The sequence below is a fragment of the Fistularia commersonii genome, chromosome 11 (assembly GCF_037954325.1).
Source record: "Fistularia commersonii isolate RoL2024-O1a breed Wild chromosome 11, RoL_Fcom_v1.0, whole genome shotgun sequence".
NCBI lineage: Eukaryota > Metazoa > Chordata > Actinopteri > Syngnathiformes > Fistulariidae > Fistularia > Fistularia commersonii.
Genome location: NC_141294.1, coordinates 6,878,795 through 6,899,495, shown reverse-complemented (window position 1 = coordinate 6,899,495; position 20,701 = coordinate 6,878,795). Strand labels below are relative to the sequence as shown.

The 20,701-nt window shown below is 41.5% G+C and overlaps 1 protein-coding gene across 1 annotated transcript in view; it reads right to left on the bottom strand.

Moving 5' to 3' along the window:
- zfpm2a (zinc finger protein, FOG family member 2a) overlaps positions 1–20,701 on the bottom strand; it is a 116,840-nt gene that overhangs the window by 66,776 nt on the left and 29,363 nt on the right. Inside the window, exons 2-3 of the mRNA XM_086154747.1 lie at positions 18,278–18,436; positions 11,418–11,519 (exon numbers count right to left, since the gene is read on the bottom strand). Coding sequence (XP_086010873.1) covers positions 11,418–11,519; positions 18,278–18,436 — 261 coding nt within the window. The remainder of the gene's footprint in view (positions 1–11,417; positions 11,520–18,277; positions 18,437–20,701) is intronic.

Sequence of the window (20,701 nt, the reverse complement as noted above, 5' to 3'; positions counted from 1 at the left end):
CCAAAATAGCTATCTCTGTCTCTTAAAAAAAGCCCACAAACCTGAAGGTAGCATTTTACCCTTTTTCAAAATAACATAGTAAACTTGCATTCACAGTTTGACAATAATAGTCCATGACATGCTGATGACTTTACTGATGTATCTAAAGTATTGTGAAGCCTGGTAAATTGTTATTTTGCTAAACTGTCAAGTAAATATGGCCTTCCATGTTACATGATTAACTTGATTTCATAGATATGCAGAAATTGACCACAGCTTCTTCGATGCCAAGATATGTCAAAATTACATTACCGAACCACTGCCCCAGATGGAAATTCTGATTGCACTCATATTTCATGCTAAACACAAAATCCGTGACTCAACACAATGACAGTCTCAATGTTATTTTCCAGTTCTGGTGCAATTTTGATACCTTTTTGTTTCTTATTTTGAAAATATATCTTTTCTTATCTCAATTGACTGTCGCTTTTAAGAAAAGAGAGGACAGGGACAGATTCGGAAACAGACAACAGTTAAGTGTGATTTAGAAAACAATGTGGGTTTAAGTTCTGAGTGCCCCTAAATAATACCCAAAATAGACTTGGACAAGACTCCTTCAAATTTCGGATAATGTACTGATAATGAGAGATTTTAAAGGAGATATAAACTGGACCTGTCCCCCCTGCAAAGCTACCGTTACATTTTAAGAAATACAACCTTAACTCTATTACACAGGATTTTTCTTGTTGGACAGATACTCTTTTTCATTACAACGAAGGACAGTGCAAAGAGGTTTTAGTTGTTTAGTTCACTGATAGCCGGACCAAATCTCCACGGTTAAGCTTTAATTGCTGTTATGTTGACCATAATTGTCAATCCATTTGATTGTATTTGTACAAAAGCCTCAGGGATGTTCAGTGCTACATTGTCCATTTCCAGGTGCGTTGATGTTTCTTGATAGCCCTTCTATTTAACCTGGACAAAATGCTTCAAATTCAGTGGAATTAATTCTGTGACATCCTCATTAGAATAAAAGAAATAGACCAAAAAGATCTAGTTTTAGTGACACAACAAACTCCGGAACCCTTCACCAGAAGTTGAAAAGTGGTCCCACCTTGATCTCAAAAACTACCAGCTACGATCTGTAATGGGGGGGAAGATCCACTGCATAAAATATGAACCCTAACGACTGTAATTAAAGATGTATGGAGAGGAGAAGGGGTAAAGCTGCACACACCCTCACACACATGCAAGACTCTGTCCACGCAGAACATTATCAAAGGGGAGACTGTTGTGTGGTGTCATTGAACAATTGAAATATACCACCTATCAAGTACTTCCCTCCATCAGACGCCTGGCAAAGTTAGGAAAGGGCTTGCTGACAACAATCTATGAGACATCCATCATTTGAGAAACACTGCAGTTTCTATTGATAGCATGTAAAGGGAGACAGAAAACTTAAAGAATGACTGTCCGCACACAACGATATAACCCTATCGCTAACAACATCTAGAGGACACACACCGTTCCTGCTTCAATCTGATTATTTTAAATGTTTTTTCTTAAAATTTAAGAACCGTCAAAAGGACATTACTCTACCTGAGTATGTCAGGATGAATGAAGAATTGGAGCTATGTTCATTGGGGACACATTTATTTGATGGATAAAATGCTTATGACTTGAGCCGTAGTGGACTATTTTGCTGTATTTGCCTGTTGAGTTGTCTCATAAATACGGTGTTTAAAAAAAAAAAAAACAAGACGACATGAAACACTCACAACTGGAAGCAAATATACGTAGAGGTGGGCCTTAAAAAAAATCTTCTGACTATGCTATGAAAAATCAGAACACTAAGACAACAAGTAAATATAGCTACCTCTAAGTCTCGATATTCTGTGGTTAATTCCGAAAGACACTATTTTTAAGTGCTCCTGAATTTCCTCCCAAGTCAATTACCAAGCTGCAACTTCCCCTGGGTAACGGGGAATTCTGTTTTTTTTTTTTCCTGGGTGACCTAGTTGTCTTTTGTGAGTAGGTTTTAGCCGGAGCAGTTTGACAGTCAACAGATAAGATGGATTAAGCTTTTTTTCATCCAGTTTTGATGTGAACAGCGTAAAAGCGGGTTAAATCATTGAGTTTCAGGAGTATTTTTAAATGCCTGGAGATAGCGTGATAAAAGGAGCTAAACCTAGGACTTGGGCCGGAAAGGTCAAGGTCGCAGCTTTTGAGTGCAGCTACCCCGCGACGGGGCCAGCTACCGTCTCTCTCGGAGCGAGCAGAGTGCCGGAGCCAAGCCCACCTCTCATCACTCCCAGAAAAGATACATGGAGGGAATGAAACAAGATCCAGCCTGGGCGCTAAGGGGCGGCATCAAAGAGCAGAGCACCCTTGCCTTACGTGGGTGCCCGTGTGTGTGCGTGTGTGTGTGTGTGTTTGTGTGTGTTGAATGGAGTTGTTTAGTTCCTTCTCGCATTTGCATGCATGCTTGAATGAATACACGTCTGTGTGTGTGTTTATGACCGCATGTGTGTGTGTGTGTGTGTGTGCTTGTACCCCTGCAAAATATCATTCATCCATGAGCAACTACCTCCGTAATTATGTTTTGATTATTTGAGAGTGCTAAAATAAAACAGAAATTAATCTGTTGAAAAAGACAGGAAATAGAAGTCTGACGTACATATTAAACAACCTAGTTTACAGAGCCATGCAACATTGAAACAAAATCAGAAATTTGAGAATATCATTTGTGCAACACCTCTTCTTTCCACCTCCCCCAAACCTGATCTGAGGCGTGCTTAACATGCGCATAGGAGATGACAGGCGTACAATCACGTGACCCCACTCAGCCAATGCTGAATTCATTTGAATCTTAAGCCGCGCAGTGATGAAGCCACTTGAGCATAAGAAAAGGTGAAGAGGCGACTAAAATAACACACAAATCAAGAGTGATGCACGGGGTCAAACTCCGCGCCCAACATGTTTGTTTATCGAACGTTACATCTGGCCAAGACTGATAGCTTACTGGTCTGAAATATTTCTGAGGGGACATATTTAGACACATTTTGTGGACATCTTTTCCCCCACTGCTCCTCATGTCGGTGACAGGGGAGAGTAATCCTATACACAGGCTGCTATTGTGAAATGAGAAACTAGCCTCCTTCACTGCCAGAGACCAGATGCACCTCTCTCTCTCTCTCTGTCCTAATCTGTAAACGACTTAAAGGAGCCTTATCTCCGGGCTCTTCTGCTTCATTTCATGCTTGATTTACTTTAATTTGTCTGATAGGGCACAAGGATTTGGAAATGGCCCATCTTTCGGTGGAAAATGTTCTGATTTTTCTCTGGCATTGTTATGTGGAGGTTTTTGACTTTTCTCCTCTCTTACCCACCTCCTCCCTCTCTCTCTCATTCCTTCTCCATCTCTCTCGCATTCCCCTTCTTCCTTTCTCTTCTCTTTCTTTCGCCATCATCTTTTTTTTTTACCCCCCCCCCTCTCCCCTCCTCTCTCTCTTTAGAGGGAAGGGGTGGGGTGCTCTAGTGCAACAGTCTGTTTGAGTGCATTTAGATTCAAGCTAACACAGCAGAAACAAGTTTTCCATGAGGTGTGATTTTGCGATGGGCAGCGGCGGCGACACTGGAGTCATGTTTGCCTTTCAGATCCACACTGGGCGCAGAGCAGCCGAGTGCTTCAAACCACAAAGATCTTATGTTTAAGTTAAGAGACAACTGGCCCTCCAGTTTAGCAAGTGGGTGAGCAGCTTGCGCTGATAAAGTTGCTCCACAGCGACGGACAGGAACAAGCCACTTGCTTACAGATGCCTCGAGTGCTGGCGAAACTGAAACACCTGCAAGGCAAGACATTTTCTCACTCTGACTGTGTGACAGCACAGGCAGCGAGTTATGATTAGATCTTGAATAATCTCCAACCCCTTCTACTAATAAACAGAGGGGACAGAAAAAGACAGTTCAAGAGAGTTGGAGAATGAAAGCGTATGCAGAGTTGGTGAAATAGCTCAGATGGCCACCCCTGTGTCCGCTCAAAGCCTAAAAAAAATATCAAAATATCGAGTCTGAATAATTCCTAATCAAAGAAATCTGTCAAAGAAAAAAAAGAAGGTGGAGATCTGGTCGTCCCCCGCAGGTGTGATGGCTTTCAAAAAATTCCCGATGTGAAATGTTATTATCCATCCCTTCAAACACAATGTAGAAGAGCAGTTTACGACACCTACACAAACACAGACACACACCGAGGGGCAGAAACGGGGGGACCATTGAAATTCATCTCACAGCCTGAATTTACTTAACTGCGGGTCTGCGTGTGGTGATAAACGGAGTGATGATCCGGCAACACGTCTTTATCCATGCTTTGCTTTAATTAACAGTGGCTTGTTTGTTGAAAAGATGATTAATATGCCAATGAAAATTGCATAATTGAATACCACAACACTCGCACAATCAGGGAGGAACATATCATTTTTATTAACTTTTTATTATCATTATTATTACTATTATTTGGTATTTTAATTCCCTTGACAAGCCGGCTACACCCCCAGCCCACCGCTCACCACCAACCTTGAATGAGAGGAAAAAAAGAACACGTGCCAGAATTGGTGTCACCAGCTGGGCCCAGCTGTTCATCACCAGTAAGAAGCCTTCACAGTGAGAAGCTCAGGGCACTGCTCTCATATCAATACCATTTGGAGAGAGACCTGTGTGTGTGTGTGTGTGTGTGTGTGTGTGCACGCGCAAGTGTGTGTATGTCAAAGACATTGAATTTGAGTACGTACAATAATAGCACAGGAACACCACAGAGGGTGACCGTAAAGAATTGTTTTTCATGCATATGTGACTAAGCCCTATCTAAAGCACTGGTATCCAGATTTTTCCATAAGCCTTGAAAATTCATGCATACGAAAAGAACTACAAACCAAAGTTGCTCAAATTTGCTCAAGTTTTGTTTAAAAAGGCCAAAAGAAATGAAAATTTCCACATGCAAGTAAGTTTCACTTGAGCAGTTGAGTTTACCCAGTGTTATATCCCCTAGCACAGTTTGCACGAGTGTCTCCATGTTAATGCTAAATACACACATCAAATATTCAACCAATTACAATGATACCTCTTAGAAAAATGTGTGCAGCTACAGCGCCTGGGAGGGTAAGCATTGCAGAACAAACATATTCAGAGAGCTAAAGAAAGACGCAATGGGTGACTAGCCCTTGGGGGCAGAAAAAGCACCACCAGCTGCATTCTGAGTCAGCTTCATATTTAGCTCTGGTTTCTTTGCCGCTGGATTTTTCCGGACTTGTGAAATAGAAAACGCAATAAAAAAAAACAATAAAAAAAAAGAGATAGTATTGTGAGTTGTTTCTAAGTAGACATAAATTCTGTGGATGTGCAGACAAAATGGTTGGGGGTGAATTATCTTATTAAGGGTATTCTCTGTGCCACATCCCACGTAAAACTAAAACTCAATATAGTGACATCTTCCTTAGATGATAAGAACAGTGATTGCATTTTGCCCTATTTTAGATTATATAACTAACAACCATGAAGTTCCTTCATAAAGCCTCTTAGTACAGCGGATCAGTGACTAAATTTGCATCAAGGCAATGCAGCGCAGGAGTACAGTGATTTTGTCTAATCTCGTGTTGCATATTTGATCATTATAATCACACATTGTGAAATGGTGAGTGTATAGTGTGTGTGTGTGTGTGTGTACAGGGGAGGGTCCCGGGACACACAGGTGTCGCTTAAATAACAATCTCTTACTCAATACATATATTAATAAAAAAAAAGGACAAAGTTTATCACTTTGATTGCTATTTAATTTGACATCAATCAGCACCCAAAACTCACAGGGAGGCTTCTGAAGGGCGACCGTTATCAACATCAGAAATCTCCAAGTCATTCATGTTGTGTAAGACTTGTCAGAGGATTTTTGAATAGACCCCTGAAGAAGCAAGATAAATCCTCCCTTTTTCTTAGAGAGAATTGCCATGATGCACGTCCAAATTTCTTGATTACAAGATGGGGGTGGGGGGTGGGGGGTTGTAAAACCTTGAATGAAAGGCTGTGCGGAAAGTTTTCGGTTTGCTGATATAACAGTCAAGTGTGTCTATAAGTCTACTTAAAACGCTTAGGTATCAGTCGAGCCAGCTGTGACACCCTCGTCTTATGATTCTGTCGAGACAGTACACTATCAAACCTTTCATACCGTTCCCAAGCTACATTTCCGGTGACAAAAGCTTTGTGAAAGCCTCCTGAAGGATTCATCTATATCCTAATATTTCCAATCCAATTTAACTGGAGCAGCCGGAGTGGTCTGAGCACTAGTTTACCAATCTTTGCTTTCCAAGACTCCATGTGCTGAAGGCTTGAGGGGTTCAATCAATGGCGCTTTGATCTTGGCTGGAACCATAATTATTTAACATTGTTACAAGGATTTCTCTAATCCATCCTACCATTAAATCCCTTTTACACCCTCATCTTCTGCAGCCTAATCTGCATCTGGGTGCTCCGTTTGTCTCTCTCCCTCATTTCGGCTCACCCCTCCCTCCTTGACGACACCCTGACTTTATTGCAGGACTTGAATGCCAAGTTATAAAATGCCTTGTTTACCCAGAGCAACCTGAGTAAACTGTGTTGGAACGGACCGTCGGTTGGTCCCAGAGATTTTTATTATATTTGTGCTCACAAATCATAAATATGAAAAAAAAATCACAACTATGAGAAATGATTCTTCTTACAGATATACTGAAATAAACTTCCTTTATATTAGTCTCACATACCTAGGATTATCACTGTACAATGTTTTTGCTGCACCAATTATACTTCTGCTGTGGGGGAAAAATGCTCTGGCTTGTTTGTAGTAAGATCACAAATATCTTGGGAGGTTCCAGGGATGCAACAACAGTGCTCCTGTAAAAAATGTTTAGAACTTGATTTAGGGAGACAACTGTTGTGCTAAAAACTACAAAATCCCAGTAACATGAATGCAACAAAAAAGGGTGTGGGTCTACTTTCTGACACAGCTAACATACAGCTCATAGGCTGTTAGTAAAAGTACTACATAAATAAGAGACAGATGCTTTTCATCCGGGCTTCTTAATGCAAAAACTTCAAGTATTTCCATGTTTTTTTCATCTCTCCAATAAACTGGGCTATTTTGGATGTGAACTCAAAAGGTTGATGTTTGGAGTTCGGACTGTTTCAAGCTCTTTGGCCCCGTCTGATTTTTTTTTTTTTTTGCTTCTCTGAGAAATAAGCAGAGGTAAAAAAAACAAAAACAAAACATATGATGAGTCACAATATCGCGACCATCTGGCCTTCCGATATATGCGTTGAACTTTGAATGGGTATTGTTTTCTGTTTTTTTTCTCTGTTTTTGGAAAGGACTGGCCATGGGCCCTTCTTCGTCTGATGGAACTTACTATATATATACGGGTATACGAACCTGAGTGAGGTTGTGCTTTCACGATGGGCCTGGTGAGTGCATTGTAAAGGGAATCTGTGAAAATTGATATTTTTTTCATTGTACGGCAATTTATCTGGTAGATTCTCCACTTTCAACTTCCCTGGCTGATGCCCAGCTGACACCTGGAGCTAAACAAGCAAGGCTCTTGCTGACTGTCAGCAACAGCCAATAAGAGATCTTTGGAGAAGGTCATCACACGATTTCATTTACCACTCTCCAGCTCATTTAGTCCTCCTGCATCGTCCGTATTGCAATAACATACAGTCAGAGCAGAGAGCCCCCCAATTATAAAAAAAAGTTAAAACATTTCCTGCAAGTTACTCTTTTTCTGTAGAAATTGAAAGAAATTTCACACAATTGGCCAATATTGAATATATGATTTTTTTTTTATAATGTGATTTTTTTTTCATCATTTCACACAGTCAACCGCGAGACATTTGATTCCTCCTGCTTCATTATAATTATGTCCAGAATCATTATGTATATATGTATGTAATTGTGCGTGTGCATGCACACTAGTATCTGACATATTAAATGGAAATGCCAGATAAGATCTACATCATTCTACAGTGCCATCATTGTTTTTGTGTTTTTAGGCTTATTCTTCAGTATCTATATCGAAGTATTTTAGAAACATGCAGAGCAGCTCCAGACAGTTCCTCAAGAGCTTTTGCTTATTAGTTGTGGGAGATAAGCAGACTGGACTTCATGAATGGCCATCAATCTCTACTGTGCACTGAAAATCAAAAGGATGTTTTGTCTCAGTCGGTAGACCAGGTGTCTCTCCAATCATAACGTTTGGCGTTTCATTCTCGCTTCCTCCCGTTTACATTGCCGCTTGTCCTTGACGAGACACCGAACCCCCCGGTTGTTCCCGATCGGCCTGTCACACGGCAGCTCCGCCACCACCGGCGAAGACTCGATGGCCTCTCCGATTCGACCAAAGAAAAAACGTGAAAAACACAAAATGATCGTCTTCATCGTTCCAAAAGTCAGCCAATGGTGAATTAGTAGATCGGGCTAATAGCAGATGTTTGATTGTATTCTATACAGTAGGGGAGAGGCTGCTTCACAGGCTTCACACTTCAAGTGGAAATGACAGTGATCACGATTACAGTGCTCAAACTGTGGATTTCCTTGACTCTCATTTGGGGGTGTGGTTTACACGAGCAAGTACCGAGATAAGGCTCGGGAACAAGTTCATTAGCAGAGTTAGCTAGCTACAACACACCACTCCCAATTAGCCTAGAGGAGAGCAAGTGGGAGAGAATGAGAGAGTCAGATTCCTATCGCCGCCGGTCCATGAAAATGAATTGAATAGCATGACACGCTATCTCCCAAATCAGCGGCTGATTGCGAAACCGCCGTGACGAGAAATGAACACAAGACAGAAGATCAGTGTGCAGATTCGCTTAAGGACATACTTGTCGAGACGAGGGGAGAGAAAGGGAACTCGCTGGGTGTTCCACATCAGAGACTCAGCACTCAGAACAACAGAGAAAAGCCGGCTATCAGATTAATATTGAGTCATTCTGTACGGTTCTTTGCTACTCCAGACAGAGGCAATCAGAGAGCAGGGACTGCACTTGACAAGAGTTACTAAAGTGGAGATGAAATGCAGGGACAAAAAAATGTTCAATTACAGGATGTAGATTGTAAAGGCTTTTGTTGTTACTCAGCAAAAGGGGAACTGTACGAAGGTTTTTCAATAGAATCACCAAAGCAGGTGGGCATGTTCTGAGTTAACCCAACTCATTAAAAGGCTTCACTCTCTTTTTTATGTAACAGCCATTACACACCCTATTCAGATGCACGCGGGCAGTGATTAAAAATTATCTGCCGGTGATCATAATCACACCTGCTTAAACTTAAGCCAAAGAATAACAAAGAACTTTTTGAATGCCGACCTATCTGAACATTTACAAAGAGATTAAAGAGGAGACAGTCTCTAACTAAATAAATTTGCTTTTAATCGCTTTGAACAGGAAGTCATGTCATTTCCAATGTTCCAATCTGATTGTCTGATTCTCCTCTTTATTCAAATTATAACATGCCCATCTGACTTTTCCAGCACAATGGGAAAAATTAAAAAGGGAAATGACCTTTCGTGGCAGCCATGATGGCAGAGTGAGTGGCATTATTATGCGCCAAGATTAATTTCTGCCCACTCTGCGCTGCCCATTGAGAAAACAGAGGAGGGGCACCGATGCCTCCGAGTATGCCACTCACTTGGAGGTTGCCATATGACAGCAAACGTTGATTTCAAACAGGATTGTTTTCCTATATTCATCCCGCTGTCAAGCCCGTGGCCGAGCAGACAGGACATATATAAAAGCAGGTTTCTTCCAGTTGGATGCCATTTTTTTCAGCATGTAGTACAGCAGAGATTAGGACACTGTGTTGAAGTCAACAAACCGAATGTCACTTGATAACTCGGAACCACTCAGGCTGTGGTTTAGCAAAACATGAAATGGGCAACATGTCTCACATCACCTCCACACTTCAGCTACTGTATCCTCCAGTCTCCCTCTCTTCTGCCAGTCCGGCAGTGTCTTTCTGAGCCTCTAATTCTCATTCTGATGGCTAAGTAGGAGGGGTGCATAATTAAAGTCAGTCGTACATCTGGTCATGCCACATCCATCCCTCCTTTTCAAAATAATATTTTGAAGCTCAGCGTTTTCTCGCCCAAAACGTCCCTCTCCCGCATGTGATGCCTTCTTTTTGTCATGGCCCCCATACTTCTGAGCTGACCCCCTCAGCCCTGTCTCCTGACTGATCACAGTGATGGTTTATTACTGTCGTCCCAGCGCTCTTATCTTTAGCCAGCAATGCTCATTTCCTTCCACAGATTTAAATGCAAATGTGAAATTTAATGATAAATGCATTATCTGATAGGTGTGATAACGCTGATTCACTGTCAGTATAAAATACACACCCCGGGGGGCTTTGAGCTAGCAAGCACAACTTGCCCAAATCCACTCTCTCTCTCTCTCTCTCTCTCTCTCTCTTCCTCCCTCGATTTCTCTTTTTCACTCGCTCACTCGTTTCTTTTTATTCTCTTTTTTTTTCGCAAATGCATGTACCTGCAATAAATTCTCGAGGTCATTTTGCGCATTAAAAAGAATCATATTTTGTGTGTTCAGCAGTGTTCGTGCACTCTTTGCCTGGGTAGTAATTGCAATGCAACTGTCTTGCTTGTGGTATTATCTGTCACATTGATGAAGTTACTTTGAGTAAAAAGCCAAAAAAAAGAAAGAAAAACACACCTGTTTTTTAAACGCAGGATAATCTGAAAATATGTTCTCTTCAAGCGAGTAAACCTTTAGTGAATATAGTTAAATGGACGGTAAATATATAGTCAATTACTTTAAGGTGATTTGCATGAGCTTACTCTTCCTTACGTTACAGTGCATGCATGCTGTAGGAATATACATCACAAAACATATGGTCAGACTTACCTATTAAAAGTCTCTTATCAAATTCATTAATGGAAACATAGTTTCTTCTTCACTTAGCCAAAATCCAAGTTTAGGAGACAGGACTATGACCAGGGTCTCTGCCACCCTAAATATCTCAACATATAGGCTAGCGATAGGATTTGTAAATGTGAAACATCTGGGTCACCAGTGCCGAGAATGGACTTTATACTGAAACTGGAGCTGTTTCTCCTCTGACGATAAATATCTAATATGAAATAATTTCAACATTCTGATACTCTGGAATTACCTTTTATCTTGGGGGGGATTCGTCATATCAGTATATATTATATATATTATATATCATACATATATAGATAGACAAAAACTCCTTTTTTCCTCTATCAATAAATATGAAAGGGATCTATCAGGACTCCAAGACCTGTACCCTTTTTACAAACGGTTAACATAGAGCAAGCTGTATGATTTAATTGCATTACATATTCCAAGAAGATTTCTGGGAATGATATAAAAAAGGCTTTACTCACTTGGACCATCCCACTCATCTGGCCCCACTGCAGCATGCCTGGTCTTCTCAGTCTGTGCATCCACCTCTGAATCTCCTGCTTCTCGGTTGACATCTTCCTCTCCTGCAAAGCAGAAAAAAGGGAAAAGAAAGAAAAAATGAAACTCAAGTCCAGCACATATGAAAACAGACGAATGGCGGACAGTCCGAGTTTCAATGTTCGGCCGAAACATTAATTCACACTGTGCATGATGAACTTCGACTCCCTCACAAATAACAGGTTTTCAGTCTCAATCAGTTCTCAATAAAATGAATACATTTATTGGCCTGTCTTGCAGATGCTCAAAAATATTATTTTTGAGTGTTTTGTGTAAATACAGCGCTATATATGTACTTGAGTGATGAGCTCAATGGGTCCAGCTGCACACTTTTATGTAAAAGGGGTTCCCATGGGGTCTCGCAGGAACAGGAGGAAGCTCCATAGAACAGGAAGGAAAGCAATGTGTTGGAGAGGTGGCTATTTATTACCGTTTGATCTATTGTGGTGTGAGCTAGAGCTAGGCTGATTTACAGTCTTGGGACTCAGACATACCATGCTATGGGATATTTGGGTATCTTACTGCAGGATGTAAGTGCTTAATGCCTTGTTAAACAGGCTCCGCCTCCAAGTAGAGTAATGCTAACGGGACTGGTAGTTAAACATTCCTGGATGCACTTACTGATTTTTTTTTTTCTTGCATGCCTACAGTAAGCACACTTTGTACTTAAAGTTTATAGGTACATAAATCAGTGCTTAGTAAGTGCCCCTTGTGTGGTGCTCCATATAAATTCAACCTGGCTGACACACCGGTCGTAGCGTGACTCTCCACACTCAACGAAATAAGAGCAAAGCTTCCCGGGCCGTTCTGTGGCGGCCGATGGTTTGTAAGAGATTGTTTCTATCACGTTTGTCACCGATATTGTTTTCATCTCTTTGATATTCCGAGCCAAATTGTGTGCAGTGAAGGACAGGCCGGTATTTCCACGATAGAGTACCGCACTTAAAACAAACTTACTTTGATATAACAGGGGAACAAATAATTAAAAATCATATCTGTCACAAAACAACATTCTTAAATGGTTTTTCACCACCACTTAATGGGATTCGGTCCAGTTACCAAAAAGTACATTAGTATGTTAGATATCTCACTTCTACTGACAACTGCCACTGGACAGACACTGCAGTGCAGCACTGTGCGTCCTCAGTAAGGTTAATCTTCGATCGAGCTCGCACGTGCATGTTTACCTTTTTTTTGACACGACCCCCTTTAAAGTAGGCAGCAAACAGTGCCAAAAGGATGTCAGCTTTCTTTCTCGACTAAAAGGGGAAGACGGATAGAAGAAAAAGTAATACTGGAGGCTCTTCTGCAAAAAAATGTCCCACTTACTGTACATAAGGTCATTATAACCCAGTTTTGCTTACACAAGTGTCTGCTTGGGCAGGCGATTTTTTTTTTTCAACCCCCCCCCACCTTCTGCCCTCTTTCAGTATATCATCAGAGAGCCCACTCAACTAAATTCCCCCACTATTTATTGTTGGGCCTGGTGAACCTCTTTAGCATACCAGGCTCGTATTATGACGGGGATAACAAAGGGGAATATCAACAGTTCCTTCCAATGGAGCGGAGTTAAAAAAAAAAAAAAAGCTGGTGAGATAAAATTAAAGGCACTACCTTGATCTCAGGCAAACATGTTAAGCCCTGTAACGAAACGTATTGGAAGTGTTTAATTACAGCCGGGGAAATGAAGCTACAAGATGATTCCTTAATTAAGCAGTGATTAAGGATTTTCTGCCTTCTATCTAACACAGTTTGCAATGCATTTTGCTCGCAATCGCCGAGGCAGTGACACAGGGAACTATGTTACAGGGCTTTGATGAAGTTTCTTGCTCAGATCTCAGTGGGAAAATGCAAGCAGGGGATGAAGTGCCGCAAGAACAGTGCTTACAGTAGAATTTTATAAGTCCCGGAATAAGGAGGAACACGGACGCCCATTTTAATGGGTTTATATGACAAGAAGTGTGACCTGTCTCATCTGTACTCGAAATAGATATAATTTCATTGCATTCGGAGGTCAGCCGTAAGTAAGGGAAATGCTTGTTTCATCATACAAATTGAAACCCTCCGCGGTCTTATCAAGGGAGACATATTGTCAGTGATCATCTTCTACATTATCACCCACATCATAATTTACATCTGTCCCTGGTTCCCTCCTATGCTGAATCAAATGGAGATACTTAAGGTTGAGTGAGAGAAGGCTAACAGAACAGAAGGGACGGGGAGGGATGGGGAGCACGGCGCTCTGCTTGGTGCAGGGTTGGCGGGCATGCAAGAGGAGCCAGTGAGCTGTTAAAATCAGCCCTATCGCTGCTTTATCAAAGGACAGCTTTCCAGCCAAATCACAGTCACACACAGCGTGCCACACATTCAGGTCAATAAGCTTATAGGCGATTTACACAAACAATTCCTCGAGCAAGGTAGCAACAAAGTCATATTGGCTTTTTCTCTCCCTTTTAGCATTGTCTTGGCCAAGGAAGCCCTTGAAAATGTCAGTCTCTCGTGCAAGTTTAAGGAGCTCAGAGTACACTAATCCTGACTGCTGAGGCTCGAAACAGAACGCAGTTTCAGAAAAATGAGTTTAAGTATTTTGAAATCTGCATGTATGACAAGTAAGTATATTTGAGATGTGTGGTGAATTCTATATTTAACTCTAACCTATGGCTCTTTTTAAAAAGGACCTCTCACGGTCTTGGTGGCTCATCAATGACTTTCAGTGTGCGACACTACGGGGGAATACCTACCATCCCCCCAGCTGTGGTAGACAGTTGTGTGTTTGCTTGTTGATGCAGATCATACTGCAACAGATAATTTCGGGAAGCAACCTTTTCCACCAAAGTCAAGCATAGCTGTAAGACTTCTCTGCTATCAGAAAAATAGGTTTGAATTGCATGCAATTTGTGGCAGGGAGAGCACTCCAATGGAGGGAGGCTATTAGTGAAATGCCTTGCCACTGTCTCTTTAAATGCCAATAAATTCCCATCATTACAGAATCTGGCAGTTTTCCTCCCTGTCTGCAGCCTGGGTCTTTATCTCACTCTGCCTCAGTCTCTGAGCATGTAGATCTGGCCCAGTTAGATTGTCATACTTAACAAACATTAATGATTAATTTCCTCCACTGAGTCAAATGGGGCTAAAGGGATGACTCGATTCATCTTATCGCACCACAAATTAGCATTTCCCCATATTCTCCCGCATCAACTGTGCATTAAAATTCCACATTTACCATTCTGGGCATTGGCTGCTGTGGCAAAAGAGCCAAGGAGATCTTCCTCCTCTGTTGCTGGAGATTCTGATGACTTCTGTGTTACACAAAGAGTGCCTTCATTAATTCTGCCATTTTCTGTTTGTTACTGTACCTTTGGCTGCTATGAGTGAAACTACTGAGAGTGAGGTTATTCGGTGGTTCGTGGTAGGTTTTTTAATTTGTTAAGTCCAGCTTTCGCTCATTGCCGTCACTGTGATAAGACGTTTTAAACCACAATTTAATTCAGTCATTTGTGCGTGCTGCACATTTAGTTGTGCATGATGTATGCTGACATATTAACAGTCATCTCAAACAGCTTAGTCTAAAATGAAAAAAAAGAAAAAAAAACAAACAACAAAATTCATGTAATATCACCTCCTGAGAAAGGTTTTTTTTCATGTAGGAAATGAGACATATGAAATGACATGTAAATTTACTGTCAAAACCAACTAAGGAAGTCATTTGTCATCAGACAACACTTGGAACGCACAAAGGGAACAGCTTGTGGCAACACCCTGTGCTGAACTCACAGATAGCCAGCAATAAAAGAGAGGGTAAAACAGCAAGGTGAAATTTCACAATTTCAGTAAAAAAGAAAAATGAAAAAAAAAAAAAAAAAAGCCAGTTTATATATAAAAAAAAAAAAAAAAAAAGGAATCGTACAATTATGGAGCCGTTTGTGTCAATAGAATATAAATCTCTGCAGCACGCCGGTGAGTCCTTCACAAGCAGAGCTCCATAAATGTGAAATGACCGAGCAGAAGAAGTTGTTTGATGTAAGATTCTGTTTCAGTTTCAAGGAAAAGTCAAGGTTGTTTCTTTAAATATTTGCCTTTTTCCCCCACATAGAGCACTTGATTGGTAGGCAGACCTCCCCTCTTTCCATGTATAATAAAACTGACTCCATTCTCTCTGGGGCGCCACTACTCTTCAACTGCTTCATGTAACACCCATGTATTCTTTCTCAACCTTTATGTTGAGTGTTACTGACAAGTATTCATTGCGTACTTCATGCCACAAGAGAGGTTTTTCTTTTTTAGAACTAGCATACCTTTAACACATATGCAGAGGTTACTGAATTTACAATATACCTGAGGATCAGGATCACGATTGGTACCTTAAAATATGTTAAGTGGTCCAGATATCAGTTGAAGAGCGACCAGGCGCCAGTGTTACTGGTGTTCGCAATTAAAAAAAAATCATAAAAAGCACTATTAACATGTGCAAAGCTGTAGGTACGTCTGTGGAAATATTCCCGATTTTTCGAAAACAATCACTGTTTTCATTACTGCCATTCGATCTACATGAATGCCGCTCCAGTGATGTACAAACCCCATTTGTGTTAGGCACCAAACCCAATCCAAGCCATGACCCCATTAACTAAACAGGTCAACCATCACCCAATTTCGAGGTTCCTGAGCCTCAGACCAAGATGGGACGTCAAGGTGCTCCATGCACTTATCTGGGGAGTCTCTTTTCTGCAAGGGTAAGGCAAATGGCTGAGTCTTTGGTGGCATTCAACTTCTTGACCTTTGCGCCTTTAAGCGGCTTTGCTACTTCACCGCACTCTGATCAAAGTTAATAAGTGCTTCATATGTTAATGAAAATTGGTACTCCTCTTTGTGTTCCTACAGCTTTTTAATACCTATTATAGACTGAAACTTTTAATGGAGGTTTTAGGTCCCCCTGACAAGCCCATTTCAGAGAGTGACTACACAGATACAAGGCTAAGCTAAGACCAGAGAGTCACTGCTCAGTTGAGGAACCTTACACGGGAGACCTTATTCTCCGGGAAGCAGTAGAAGATAAAGGCCATGGGATGAGTGGCTGCTTTAAAACCCACGTTCAAGTCCGCACAAGGCTAATTACAGCACGCCATCGCATTTGAGAGGGTTTAGTTAATCAAGGGGGCTCTCTTTTTCGTCCTATAGTCGAGGAATAACACACTTAAACCATTTAATGCCGCCAGGATTGCGTCCTGTTTAATTCACCGCAGTTTCACAGAAGTGGGGTAAATTTAAGCCACACTGACATTAGTTTTAAATAGATCTAATTGAGGAAGGGATCAGGGGGGGTTGGGATGGGCACACCTGATGATGGTGCACAACTTGCCATGAGGAAAAAAAGAAATTTGGATAGTACATCATTTGAGTCTTAGGAGGCAATGGGAGACTTAGCTACTGTAAGCTTAGATAGTGAAGTAATACAAAAAAATCTGACTAGTGGGGCTTGTGTATGACAAGGAACAGATTACCAGTTCCCCCCCGAAAGGCGGCATTTGACATCCTATTGCTATTTAGTGTTGACTTTATTCATAAACATGGGGAACGAAGAGGAGATTTGAGGCCCAGTGCCTTGCATGGTTTTATCCAAAACAATGAGAATATCAAGTGTCTCTGACAAGGTTCTTTGAAGTTTTTCAGAAGTTTTACTTTTTTGCAGCAGCAGCACGGAGAAGTGTTCAACGGCATCTGCTTCATAGCTACTGGGCTATTACAAGACCTTACACTCTACTTTGAAGTTGGAGTAAGGACACATTATGAGGGAGACAAAGGGTAAAGCAAACGTGGTGTTGCTGGTAATTGCAATTTCCAAACAATTGTGCCGTTCAACTTCTCCCCGAGAACAAAAGGAAGACATTATTGATACGATTACCGGGGCATAGCCTTCCTGCAACATGAAAGATATATTTTCTTCAATAATATAATCCCACGAGGCACATCAGTTTAGAAGTGTGAAGAATTCCAAACAATTTTTCCTTTGAAAGGAGAAAGACGAGGCAGACATTCAAAGCATCGGTCCTTCATTAAAAAGTCAAATTTATGGCATCCGTTCGCCGGTAAGACTGGGGACACCTGGGGTAGTGAAGACATGCGACCTGGGGGTAAGAAGAGGTAGAGGTGGGGGTGTGCGGAGGCAGGAAAACTCTGTCATCTTCACACTGTAACCTGGAGCAGACCGCAAATTAGCTCCTGTGATGGCAAGGTGTGACCAAAATGAAACAAACACACAAAGAAGCAATCTAATTGAATTGGAGTTCAAAGAGGACTGGGGTGCATTTGGCGATGCCAGGCGCTTTATAGCGTTGGACCTTCGAGCAGTAGCAGGTGCTGCTGAGTGTTCACAGGGCTTTAGCGCCCGCTCAAAGGGAAGTGCTACGCTCTCCAGTGCATTGGTGTACCGTAGCACACCTTCACAGCACTATCACAGAGAGGGAGACAGTGTTGCCGATGCCATCTCTCTCTCTTAGATCAAACCACTGCTGTCGGGTGGATTGCGTGGATTAAATATCAAAATGTTTGCGACTCTAGGCTGGGATGTCGCAATAATTCTCATACCGATACAAGCTCTGCCAAGTGGGATGTGAACATGTTGAGGACTTTTATTCGACGCATTTGGCAGGATCTGAACTTATTTCTGACTCCTGGCACAAAGGGTTTTGAACATATCGCATACTTTTAGGCATTTAAGAGAACCGGTCCCCGATCGATTTTGGGAAACAACATTTTTAGTCGTGTTTACAAAAACCTGAATTGTCACCTTTGTTGCAGAAATACTCCATGTCTTCGCAGCTCATGTTCTCAGTTTCAAACTCGGTTGGGAAGTTCTCTTCCACGGAGAACTCGTCTTTGGCCAAAAGCTCATTCTCCTCGGAGATGCACTCCTCCTCGTCTTCCTCCAGGCCATCCTCCAGAGGACCTGAGGGAACACACACAGACACACACACACACATGCAAACACACACACATACACACATGCAGATTTTAAGTAGTTTCATCACATCCTTCAGGCTTTGAAAAAAAAAAAAAAAAGAAAAAAAAAGTAAAGAAACTGCCTCTGCTTGTTTCTTTTGCTAGGTTACTACAAAAGCAGATGCAATTCATTTTGCTGTATTTCCATCCCGTGTTTAGATAGTCGCTAAAGATGTCATGTCAAAAAATATTATTTTTCTATTATATTTCAAGAGGGGTCCCACCTTTATGGCATGCCTTCGAGACTGTGCGCATTTGAAAAAACAAGCTGACACGCAGCCAAGGTGAGAACCGATGTTAATCGCGCTACCCGGAAAACAAAAAGCTAACACAGAGGAAGAAAAGAGTTCTTTTCCAGACTTTTCATAGAGGCATCAGCATGGGAGGAGGAAAGAAAATACTTTTATTAATTTGTTAGCCTTATCACAGGGTACAATGTTGATTTTCCATTTACATTCCATGCCTCCGGGTAATACACCAGTGCAATCTTAAAGGAGACACTTTTCCGTGTGATTAATTTTTCTCCCCTCTGTGCAGTATTATTTCTTTAAATCTAAATGATTTCAGAGTTTTGCTTGTAGCTGTACATCTCTTTTGGTATTTGCATATTACCATTTTTGCTTCAATCAAGGGCGTTGATGGAATTACTGTACTGCTACCTGAATTGTATTAGCTCTGAAAAACATCTCGCCCGGCCTTTGAATGTTATTAAGATAATGTGCATCTTGCACAGCTCTCCCTCACACCAAAACATGTCTCCAATGTCTGCACGGGAACCAGCACGTGAATAGAAGTGATTGGAAAACTTTGAAAATATCTGAAATAATATTGTCCAAGTGCAAAGGACAATGTCTGTTTTCATTTAAAAGTATGTACCCCAGGCGGAGAGTGAACAATCACGTCAAGAATACTGTCACCACTATTTCGGAGGCCGCCTCGGTTTCAGCTTGTCACATGTGAGCTACATTGCATCCTCTTGTGCATCATCCAGGAGCTCAAACAGAGTGCCCTGATATCCTCTCGACACTGTTCAATGTGTTTGTTCTATTGTAGCTGGAGTGAGCCCCCTCAGCTTTAATAAAGCAATAATTTCAGTTCAGAAAGTGGGGCCGGCGTGCCTCTCCTGTTTCTCTTTCTTCCCACACCGAGCCTCATAAAAGACCCCCCTGATGTCCACAAACTGATTGCTCTTTTCATTAGTCTTATAAATTACTCCTTTGTAGAGGCCTACATCTGCAGGAGCCCCGGACATGAAAAGAATTAGCACACAGATCTCTAATAGACGTTGCAGAGGCAGAGTGCCGTTTTTAAATTAGGATACAGTTTTATGATCTTATCTGATGCCTTCTGCCGATTCGCTGAGGAGTGAAGTGAGGCGTGAAGTGACTCGATGAGTCTATCATCGCCGAAGATGATACTGAGAGATAAATATCGCGGTATCAAGGGGAGATTGTATGACTGGCGTTAAGAGCTCCTGCCAAGGCAATTGAAGACAGTGTGCAAGAAAGCAGGAAAATACATTTCTATACCCACGCTCGGTACACATTCCATTACACAGCTGAATAAGAACTGTGTGTACAACCGAACGATTCTTCCTCAGCAGGCAAATACAGCAGCACCATTGCACCATAGAAAATAGACCTACAGTGTTGCGCGATAATAAGGGTAAAGGGAGATTACAGATAAACTTCATGGTCAATAAGACACAAAGATTAGGTAGATAAGATGAGATAGAATTGAGGTTTAATAGGTTCAGAATAAGGGCATCTCACTTCCCCACTCTCACAGATAGTAACTAAATGGAGCATTTTCAGACTGATAGAGATACTAGAGGCCTTTCTGAATATGAAAAAATGAAATACTCTGCACAGTCAGAACCATTAAAGGGGGTCTGATGGCTACTTCTTGAGGACTGCGTAGATTACCAAAGTTTGTTCACATTCTCACATGTTTAGTTTATTATACAGTATTCATTGCATGGAGAGACCTGAAATTATTTCAGAGACAGCAATGATAAGAATAATGACTTTCTAAACGACTAGCACCACACTCCTAACTCATTTTCTGATAGTGGCGTTCCTGCTATATTTAGTTGTGTACTGTTTAAAATCCTGTCACATTCACTGTGTGACCACGTTTGTTGGTGCATTTCTATAGGGTCTGCAGATGATTTAGGCCAGAAGAACGTTTGCGGCTTCTCACCCACCTTATC